Consider the following 11,255-nt stretch of genomic DNA (forward strand, 5'->3'; position numbering starts at 1 on the left):
TAAAAAAAAAAAAAGAAAAAACAGCGTGCAGCTCAATTATAGCCAGAAATGAAATTTTCATCCCCAAATTCTTAATCTATTTGATTTTCTGTTTCTTTAGTAGCTTTCCTTTCAGATATTATCGGACATTTCAATAAGCAAAGCAAGAAAAGCTATGAACAAGGCAAGACAATATTTGTCCTTATGGGGCAAAACTTTTTCTTTCCACTATTTTGATTTTCTAAATTTACACAAAAATATGACTGATACTGGGGAGAAAAGTGTATTTTTTTAACGGAAACCTTGAATGAAGCAGTCATCAATCCCTAATGCACAACTGCTAGAAGATTTCTCGAGTTGTCAAGAATCAACCCAAGGTGGGTGATGTCTCCTTCCTAGCTCTCAACCAAAGGGGAGTTTCCGAAGGTCAAGAACCAGGTCCTGCTTAGCTCAGCGCCGATGACAGAAACAGCAAGCTCTCGCACGATGCAAGAACGCAAGGTGCAACGGGGCAGAGCACCAGGGGGCAGCCAAGGCCAGCAAGGGAAAGTGCCTTGCTGAAGCTGCTACCGTGGTCATCATTCTCCTTACTTTGAAAATCTATTTTTCACAATGAACTCGTAGAGCACTGTTCTCGACCCCTCAACTTCCCCAGGCACAGTGCTGCTGAGTGACAGAAACTAGGCTTTTCTCTTTCTATGAATCCTGCGTACCAGACAGAATAAGCCAAGGTATTCCTAAACCTATGCCTGGCCCAATGGGGAGCCACTTAAGAAAACCCATGAATAATTAAGGTTGCTCCTATTTCTGTCCCAGACAGACTTGGCCATTGGTAGGTATTCTGGACTCTGAATCATTCCAGGAGACCCCTTACCTTGCCACGTTCTCAGTGGCCACCCCAGCTGCTTCATAACCAAGTCCACTTACTACTGTAGTCAAGGAGAAGCCAGCTTCTTCTTGTACCCCCACACACTTAAAAAGATGCTTTACCTTTTCTCCTCTCTCTCTTTCTCTGTCTTTCTCCTCTTTTTTCTTTTTTTTCTCACTATGACCATCCGGGTGAAGGCCAGGAAGTGGTGGGGGAGGGGCAGCTGTGGCTCCAGTGTGTGGAGTGCTGGGGAGCGCCGGGCCAGGTGCCACTGGGCCCTCTCCCGCTGCTGCAGAAGGCAGTCCTGCACTTCTCTTGGACTTGGAGTGTCGCCGCTCTTTATGCCTCTCCTTGTCTTTCTTCTTTTTGCTTTTCTTTGATTTCTTTTTCTTCTTGATTTCCCGGTAAGAGTCATCTATTACCAACTCCCCAGCCTCCAGCTCCCCTCCAGAGGAGGATTCTGATTCTACGAGAATAGGTTCAAGCCCTGAAAGGTCAAGGTTAGCACTGTGGGACTCTGGGAACTGGGAGGCATCAGACCCACAGCCTTCAGGGACAGGCGATGAGTGTGGGTCTGAGGATGACTTGTGCTTCTTCCGGGCCGTTTTCAGAAAGCTCTGCAACTCGTGCCCGAGGAGTAAAGCACCCGGCTCATCTCGAGCTGATTTCTTAGAGGATTTTTTCACAGTTCCTTGTTGAGAGGGGTACTGAAAAGACTCCTCATCAACTGAGCTGCTTCCCTTCTCCTTTGGTGAGAGAATCAGTTTCATCTTTAAGCCATCAGGTTCACGAAGGGTCAGTGTCTCTGTGTTCACATACAGCGGCTTCATTTTTTTGGATTTGTGGGAACTATCCTCCAGGGACGGTTCTCCAGGGCTCCCACTCACTTTCTTCTTGTGGTGCTCCTTTTTACTCTCCGAATGGCTGGAGGAGCTCGAGGACTTTTCCCCCATCTTCTTGGAGGGTTTCGAGCCTGCTGCCAGAGGGGACGTGATGGCTTTCAACAGGTCCATAGCTGTATCAGCAGACTGAGGGCTGGGCTTCTTCTTTTTCTTCTGTGACGATTCCAAAGACGAAATATCTAGAAACAATCGAGAAGTAGTGTCCATATGACAAAACCAACTCCCAACAAGTCTTCTCGTACCAAAAACATCCAACTAACATGAGGAAGAGGCTAAGAGGAATGATTTGAGGGAGGCCCTTGAACTGATTCCTAACATCAAGATGATGCCCTCGTGCCTCTTGACTTGGTAGGTTCTGGCTCCGACCTGGGAGACAGCTCTTGCCACCAAAGTTCTTTCTCTTCACTGAGTCTCCGCAAGCAACGAAAGAGAGCAAACCCAGAAGAATGGACTAGAATTGTGGGATTAGGAGTAGTTACAATCTGAATTATACTGCAGACATAGTATTATTTGTCTCTGTGCTCAGGACAAACCCATTCTAGTAAAGGGTTAGTCTTGTCAGTTGTGTGCATAACATAGCTAGGAAAAACCGGTCTTGTGAGCAGATATGCACTCCCGTGAGAAGTAACCCACAGGTGCCGGCCAGAGGGCCCAAGACTACAAATGGCAAAAGGGATGCTAGATAACAATGGGCACAAGATAAGTGGATGATTGGGGGGAGAAGGAACCTGGTACCTGGTGTATCACAAATGAAGACTGTTCTTCTATGCTGAATCCTCCAAAATACCAGCCCTCCACCTCTCTCCTCCTTCAACTGGTTTATCGGCACTCAGAACAAGAACCACTGTCCTGTTAAATAGGCCACTGAGTCAGCAACATCTGGATCCCTTTCCCCTACCCCGACTCCAAGAACCAGTGATGTGTTTATCCCACCTGCTGCCCTTTCCCGCCTTTACCTCCATAGTAGTAATCATCGGCGGAGTGCTTCCTTTTCTTCTTGTGCGTGTCCGTCCCCAAGAAGTAAAGTTCACTATCCTGGAATTAGAGCCAAAGAGAATGGACTAATGAAGAAGAGGATGAGGCAAAAGAAGTTGGACCCCATCTTGTTCTCTGATGATTTCTGACTTTGGAAAACAAAGTAAAACACATGAAATAATAAAATAGACATGAATGGTGTTTATTTTTCTTTTTAAACATTTTTAAAAGAAATTTCTGTCTTCCACTATTAGAAGTGATATGGAACAGTTTCAAACTTGCCCAACTCAAATGTCTGGACTTTACCTTTAGCTTCTTCTTGGAAGAATTCCTGACCTGAGCAGCGATCTCTTCCTCTTCCCTTAAAAAATCTTTGTAAGAACGTTTCTTTTCTCGTTGGCTTCGGCCAGCTGCTAGTCCTATGTCCTCAAAGCTGTGGTCACCGTCAAAGCAATCTAAGAAGCACAGGTTCAATTGGGAAAGGACATGAGAAAGTCACAAGGAACAAGCACATCACATGTGCAATGCAACAGCCCCCCACTTCCAAGTTAAAATGTTTTAATAAGTCCACGGGAATACAGAGCTAGCTCCAAGGGTACAAGAAAATTTCTTGATGGTTTGGCTGCAAATGAAGGACTCAAACCTGAAGAAACAATGCTCCACGCTATGCAAAGGCCCAGTGTGCATCCTCAGACATGGTTCTTAGCTGTGATTTGGCAGGTGGACACAGACTTGCAGAGGTAAGGCTGAAAAGAATAAGGATTCACGTGCTGTGCTGCTCTGTGAGTCCAGTAAGTGATTCCTACCCCCAGACTCCTGCACACTGGAGCTGGCAAGGACCATGAGTGCTGCAGGGGATCAACCCAATAGACTACAGAGACTTATGTTTCAGACTCTCATGTTGGAACCCTGTCCTGGTTCTCGGTTCCATGGGCCCAGTCTGGGGATGACGTGGAGGCCGAGTGTCATAATAGTGCTCTGGACCATCACTTGGGAGTCCAGGCTGTGGCCAGTCCTGGTCTCTATGTTCATGAGCTGAAAGGACTGAAGAGGACACCCTCTTTGGAATGCTTCTCAGATTAAGGGGTCATACCTTCTTTCTTCATGGAGTCATCATAAGCCATGGCGGTCCTGCAGGGCCTTTGAGAATGTCACTGTGTCCAGGCTCCTTCCCGTCTACAGGACCAGGTCTGAGAAACAAAGAAGGAAAACCCTCCTGTAATGTGAACTCAACCTTCTCAACCTTCCAGATGGAAATGCGTAGTGATCCAAGGGCAGACTGGAAGGGCAGCAAGAAATAAAGGAGTGTCTTGTCACCTCCTCAATCTGTTTGTAAATATACCATGGCTCTGAAACTCCAGGAAGTGCACTAGGCTTAATTTGATTTGATTCACGAATCAAAGTTGTCATTTGGGGAAGTACATAAACTACCTCCCTAACTAAAAAAAACCTTTGAAATTAGGAGAATTTCTGAAATGCCAACAGGACTGACAACACTGAGATAGAGTAAAAACTGACATAAAGTCAGAGGGACAGGCTCATTCAAGGTTACAAAATGCACAGATAAAGCAGGGTGCAGAGGAAGACAGAATATACTTTACAGTAGAAACCACAAAATTCTACTATTTGGACGGGTGACAGGCTAAAATCCTTAATATTGCAATTTACATAGAAATAACATAATAGGGCCATTGAAGATGACTAGAGCATAACTTTTTATATGCATTTTGTTGGGTTATATGAATTTGCTTAAAATCACAGAAGTGTAAAGCAGGTTCACTTCTAATATTAGTTGGCCATACAACAGCTCCCAACACCATCATGCCTCTCTTAAAGGTCACGTAGATGAATAAGGAAGAATTATCATTTGTCCATTGGTGATGAAGTGTTCACGATTATTAACATTTTCACCAATTTGAAGAATTACTAAACTACTATAATTTAAATGCCATATTGTTTTGAATTTGCTAAAATTTTTTGGGATTCAAGTTTATGTGTCCATTTTGCCTTTGATGATGGATGACAAGACATAAGCTGCACTGTAAGGTCAAGTTCTTCAACTACTTTCAACCACTTGAAAGTAGTTGAAAGACTACTTTAAAGACTGCAATGTCACAGGTCCTACAGGGAAAAATCTTGACAGGAAGTTTAGAAATTATATACTAAATATATTGAAAATATTGTCATCCAGTTATTGAAATGCTTAGCGTTGGCAGTTTAAATTTTACTGTCCTGTCACTGCTATAATAGGATTTAGAAACGCTGAAGGCACACCAATGTGACATTGTCAATCCCTTCAGGTAGGTATATATAACTTTTGTAAAAGAAGAGTTTGATCAACAAGGCAAACTGTCACAAGTTACATTTAAAATAAATTAGAAAAAAGACATAATTGCACAAGTCAGATAAAAAACAATCCACAGATTGACCTAAGTTGAAAACAGAAAAAGCAGCATTGCCAAGAATGATTTATAAGACTGAGAAAAGAAACGCACAAAAACACATTTCACCATTTCCCTAAGAAGTGAAATAGAGACAGATTGGTCAAGGTAAGCGAAGTTAAAGTGATGTAAAGAAATGAAATGCAAAAAAAAAAAAAAAAAAAGGAAATGAAATGCACAGGATTATTCTAAAGATCAACTGGAGAACTGCCTATTCAAAGGGTTTTTCACAGGAAATAATGGGGACGTAAGGTCAGGTCTCATGCAGAAATACAAGGCAGCAAGTTACATAATGTAGCCAGTTTTTAATGTTCCAGCATCACGCTTTCAATTTTCTCAAGTGGAAATGCCCATACTCCCCTTTCCAGCTAAGAGGCGATGACTCAAAGGGTGAGGAGACAGGCATGTCAGAGGGCTCGAGGCTCGACCCATTCACTGAAAACATCCTCTCATTTGCACTAAACTGTTGAGTTTGGTAGAAAAATCAATGGCTCCCGGTAGCTTTCATAGGCTGATAATACCAAGAAACCACAACTTGAGGCTTCAATTTATGTTTTGTATGCCAAATGAATTTTGGCAAATAATGTTTCAGAAAAATGGGGACAAAATCTCACATATTCAACATCAGAAACATGGCCACCAATCTGTTGTCCGCAACAAAATGCATTCTAAATGAAGCAGGGACTTTTAATCAGCCTTTCCTTTGGTAACACCAAAACTAACATAAAATAGAGTCAAGGAATCTAACAGTCAGAAGAGAAATGTGCTGTCCCTCTGAAGACAGCATGAGAAAAAACCACATGAGCTCTGAACTATAAGAAAGTGCTCCTGGTCTGGTAACTGTATGCATCAAAAAACAAGAAAAACAACAGTGGAGTAAAAAAAAATTGTGAAAGGGAACAATTCGGAGTAGCTCCTCCTCTCCTCTGTGTTGGCACAGGCCAACACAAAAAATAGGTCCAGAGTTCACATTGTATATTAGAATTAGGCCTGCTACTGTTTACACTTTCATAAAAAACACTAAACACATTTTATAAATTACAGGATTAAACAACCTGTAGAAAAAGAAAATGCACGAGGCCTAAAGGCAAGCTCAATTCACTAAAGAACCTGGACACAACCAACAGCTTAAAAAACTAAAACACAATGGACTATGTCACTCACAGCTTGGGTTGACTGATGGGTCCTGAATTCCTAGGTTCTTTAAAATCAGGGTATTTTTGCAGCTTAGAAGCTAGTTTTGGTTCCTAAGATGAAACCAGGAAAAGAAGTCTCAAGCAACAGTGTGGAAGAAAGGCAGAATTAAGGCAACATTTAGGAAGATCAGCTGAGCCCCTGACATTTCCTCTAAGTCTTGAATATTATTCAACAATAAATGCAGAATTTAGTCTATTGTCAGACTGAGAAATTGAGACCAAGAATTCAGGATTAGGTGGTAGATTTTTAGGATTAATGAAAATGAAAAATATTAGGTTTGAATTTCACATTAGAAAACAGAGGTCATAATTACATTAAATGTTGGCAAATGTAACACAGGTATTAAAACCCATTCTTCAAAGTTCTTTAAATTTGGAGTCTACAGAATTCAATGTTGTCAACTTTTAAGAGTAAAGAATTATTTTATAATTACATTCCTTTTAGAATGGTAAGCAATGACAAGTGCATTATTTAATATGACTTATGGAAGAAGCGTGCCATCATAAAAAAATGTACTCATAAAAAGCACAAATTATAAAATGGCAGTTTTGGACTTCTCTTTAGGATATACAAAAGGGGAGCTAGAGTTGCTCTTCCACTTGTAGATAAGCATGCAAGTTTTTATGCTGAGGCATAGCTTTCTGGATTATTAAAGTATTTAAAAAAACACAAAAATCATCAGATTTGGTACTCTGTTGTTTTTAAAGTCCAGATTAGAAATACTGAAAAAGTGTTTCAGGTAATTTTTTGAGGTACTCCGAGCCTCAGCAATCACTAGCAATCTTCTTCCTGCCAGAATAGAATGAGGACTGAAAAAAGAGGGAATAAAGAAAGTCCCCTTAACAGGGCAGGTTGTTAAATCCTGAAATCCAGGTCTAGTCCAGGATGAGAGCCTTGTTTGAGATTCCGTGTTCTCTTCTTCCAGGAACTCAAATAAGCCAGTCCGTGCGGGGAAAGGAAGATGCACAGTTTCTTATTTTTTTGCTGTTGCCAATTTCTTGATTTTTTGCTGTTGCTTCTAAGATATGAGCCGGTGAAGTCTTCTCCTTTTCGTGATTTCCTCCAATCTCAGGACACAGCGACTCAGAATTCTTGCCACCTCTCTCCGAGGACCTACCTAGGCAGCACTCACAGACCCTGCCAGCTTTGGAAACTGGAGCTCCTGACAGTAGGGTGGGTGGGGGCCTGACATCTCTCACTGCGGGCCCAGGTCCACGGTGCAGGTGGCTGACAACACACCTTTCCCCAAACCCAGCACCACAAATTTTGACAAGCCTTGCTCCATCAACAGGCTTTCCTCTGGATCCCGCTCTTGTTGCTTTCCCATTTATTCTGCTACCAGCGGGCAGCATCGGCCGCCAGCTTTGCCCTCCGAGAAAGGGGAGCGATGCTTCCCCTCTTTTGCACGATACACAATAAAGTGCACCTACAAGCAGGAGCCAGGGGAGGAAATGGGCCTGTATGAAGAAGATCAGGCACGTTCGAACTGGGTCACACGCCAAGAGGACACTCGACACCAGGTTACTGACCTCAAGAGCACCCAGGAACCATTTTTGGGGTCCCACCGCAAACCCCTGCGATCCCGCCGGCGCCTCTGCAGCCCGGGCTGGTCTCACAAAGCTCGGCGGAGGCGAGAAGAGAGCCCCCCGCATCCTCCCAGCCAGCCCAGAACCCAGCCCTCCGGGCTCCCGGCCCTCGAGCCCTTTCCCCATGACAGCCCCGGGGTCCCGCACGCCGGCCCCGACCCGCACCGCGGCCCGGACCCGGGTTTCCCGCGGCGCCGGCGGCCTCGGGGCGCCCCCGAGGGCGGGACGGCCCGGGCAGGGGGAGGGGCGGCCCCGGCCCGCAGGCCCCTGGGGCGGCCGCACGCCCCCTCCCGGCCCCGCAGCTTTCCCGCCTTCCCCATTTGAACAGCTCCCGCCCGCCTTCCTCCGCCGGCCCGCTCCAGCCCCTGCCCGGGGGCGGGCTGCGGCCGCTACTCCAGTCCCCGGCTCGGCCCCTGGGCTAGGCCGCGGCGGGCCTGGGGCGCCCCGGGAGCGGTGTCGCGGGTCCAGGGCGGCGGGGGGCGGCGGGGCGGGGCCGCCGCCGCCTCGGGGTGGGGGCCCAGCCCGGCCTCGTGGGGGCTCCGCTCGCCGCTACCTTCACTCGGCTGGTCCGGATCCCGCCTCAGCGCCGCCGACCGCCGCCATGTTGGAAAAGGAGAGAAAAGCGCGAGCGGCAGGCAGCCTCAGTCGAGCCCAGAGCGCGCTCGGGCTCGCTCCGGGGCTGCCCGCTCGGGCGGGAGCGTCGAGCTCATCGAATGCCCGCCGGGCGGGCTGGGCTCCGGGCCGGCACCTGCAGCTTGCTCGGCCAGGTGGGCTGGAAGCCCGTTCCTTCAGTCCTCACTACATCCGAGGTGGGGCTAGGGGTAGGTTTGACGTTTTACGGATGAGTGAAAGAGAGGGTTAGTGACGTGCTCAAGGATACACAGGTATTTGGAGCAGGAGGCAGAGGACTCTTTCACTTCTGATTCTTCAATGAATTAAGTGTTCCTTCCAAAAGATCAAACTAGTTCCTTCAAGATATTTTATAACAATAACTCCTCAGCAACACCTAGAGTCACGAGGACTAGCAGTGGCACTCATTTGAAATTTACCATCTACATTGGTGTGTGTGTGTGTGTGTGTGTGTGTGTGTGTGTGTGAGTGAGAGAGAGAGAGAGACAGAGAAAGAGAGTGAAGTGGAAGAACACGTCTTCATAAGGGACTTTAAGAGGTTTATAAAGATGTGAAGGCTAAGCGTAGAAAATTTAGGATGGCGGCGTCACAAGACCAGAAATTGGAGGTAGGGGTAGGCATGATTAACATAGTTATTTAGCCAGCTATGGAAATGAAAAAAATCCTTGGGCACCAGCTGCTACAGCAAGCAAGTATGCAGAGGCACAGACCAGAGGTGGATATTGAGATTGAGGGCCATTATAGGCAATCACCACTCATTACAAATCAACCTAGTCACACCCTAGAAGTAATTAATCTAACAACAGATACCAATTCCATAAAGGAATGAACTCCTCCCCAAAAGAACACGATTTCAGCTACAATTTCTGTAGTGGCAAAATGCAGCTCCCCCTGCCTGCCTATGACTAGGCAAGAAAACTTTTTCCCTTTACAAAGCAGCAGTGGCAGCTCTTTATGCACTTGTGTCTGTGGAAACAACTTCTCCTTTCCTTTTCCTAATAAACCTGTCCTTTTAAAATGTGGCCTTCACCTGCCTGTGCCTGTGCAAACATCTTCGTCTTCTGGGTAAACTTGTCGTTGTGCCACAGAAAGGGGAACTCTACCAAAACTTCTCAAAGGTTTAACCCAAGAACCCCACTCACTGAACCCAGCATCTCCTCAAAACAACATCAGACTGAAATAAATTGTACAGCGAATCTCTGTATTTCTCCCCATATGGTATTAGCATCTGAAGTGAGAAAACTGTTCCCAGAGAAACGAGATTTCACAAGGAATAAGGAAGGGTTTTCTGATTTGCTGTGGAGAGTTTGGACCTGCAAGGTAGAAATCACGGTGTACAGATCTTGGGTCAATATGAACATGAACTTATTTTTCTAGAGTTGTTCATTCATATTTGAATACTTTGTATAAGAGTGAGCTCCTGGTAACTGGAGGAATCCAAGCCGAGGCTAAGGTCCTGGTTACTGTGGAACGCAAAGGTTAGAGATAAAAATTGCCTTCTAGAGTTGTGGGCCCCCTGAAGTCCTATGCAGAAAACACAGGTGCATTGTTTGAGGTTCAGATCCCATGAAAGATCAGGAACCCCTGCCCTACTGGGCTTTCCACTCCAGAATTGAAGAGGTACTTGAAGTACCAAGTAGTGATAGTGCTCATGCTACAGACTTAGAAATTAAAACCCAGAGGAGCAAGAAGATTTTGTTAGTTGGCAGAATGAGGGGCATCCCAGGACCTCCAAACCTGCATGCTTTATGTGCCATTGCCTCATAGAGATAAAACATCTTCTTAGAGTGAAAGCCTTCAATAGAAAAGGACTTTAATACAATTAGTGTATTAATTAGTGCAATAGACAATTAGTGTGCAATAGAGAGAAGACAAAAATATATAGTTAAAATAGATTCCCCAAGGAACACCCAAAGTTACCCATCTCCTGTAGGTAAATGCCCAGCCAAGCAGGCCTGACCCAAAGTGGGGCTACCGAGGTCTGAAAGCTTGCCACAAGTCTAAGGCACCTTCTGGTGGGGACTCACAGGAAAGGGCAGAAGGGACCAGGCAAGTCTGGATGGTAAAGAGCAAAATCAAAACACAAGTCAAGATAAAGGCTGCCATTGTCCGCCTCCGCATGAGTTTCTCACCCATGTCTCTTCCGAATGTCTCCTTCCATGTTCCCCAAGTCCCTGGTACAAGTCCAAGGCAGAGAAGCAAGCACGGGTTCTTCTTCACATGTCTCTCTGCTCATGTGCCTCCTCCAGTCTTTGGGTCTCCTGAGTCCTTCTCCCAGTCTTTTCCAGCTCCTCCTCGCTGCCCAGCTCCACCCTTCCTTGGGTGGGGCGGGGAACCTGGACCTCCCCTGTCTATGGATATCACACTTGGTCTCAGACCACACTGTCAATTAGCGATCAGATAAGCTTTAGGAATCAGATTATTGGACTGTTGCCTTAGCGCTCTTTTCATTGTATCTTGCTCTTTCCCAGGGCACTGAGTAAGTCAGATTCTGTTTCTTCACTGCCCTTAACAACTGTCAGATGCTAAGATCTTAAAACACCTCATGCATAGCTTTAAAATTTATTCCCAATATGTAAATGCAAATAATAAATAAATCAAGCATCATGGACTCCTTTTTCCTCACATGAAATATAGTTACCCTGTTCACCAAGAAGGTAGTCCATGGAGGCTCTCG

At 45.6% G+C, this 11,255-nt stretch overlaps 1 protein-coding gene across 5 annotated transcripts in view; it reads right to left on the bottom strand.

Annotated features, from left to right (window-relative positions):
• HMGXB4 (HMG-box containing 4) overlaps positions 1-8,558 on the bottom strand; it is a 28,175-nt gene extending 19,617 nt beyond the window's left edge. Inside the window, exons 1-5 of one of the 5 annotated variants that reach the window (XM_037513664.2) lie at positions 8,502-8,558; positions 3,818-3,914; positions 3,031-3,179; positions 2,706-2,784; positions 970-1,928 (exon numbers count right to left, since the gene is read on the bottom strand). In XM_037513664.2, the coding sequence (XP_037369561.1) occupies positions 970-1,928; positions 2,706-2,784; positions 3,031-3,179; positions 3,818-3,848 (1,218 nt within the window). In that variant the 5' untranslated portion in view covers positions 3,849-3,914; positions 8,502-8,558. Of the gene's footprint in view, positions 1-969; positions 1,929-2,484; positions 2,599-2,705; positions 2,785-3,030; positions 3,180-3,367; positions 3,413-3,817; positions 3,915-7,891; positions 8,029-8,501 lie in introns of those variants that run through there. The other 4 variants (XM_037513665.2, XM_037513668.2, XM_037513669.2 and 1 more) reach the window with 4 other exon arrangements.
• Between the last annotated feature and the right edge of the window lie 2,697 nt (positions 8,559-11,255).

Source organism: Talpa occidentalis, unplaced genomic scaffold (assembly GCF_014898055.3).
Source record: "Talpa occidentalis isolate TD23 unplaced genomic scaffold, MPIMG_talOcc4v2.1 talOcc4.16, whole genome shotgun sequence".
NCBI classification, from domain to species: Eukaryota; Metazoa; Chordata; class Mammalia; order Eulipotyphla; family Talpidae; genus Talpa; species Talpa occidentalis.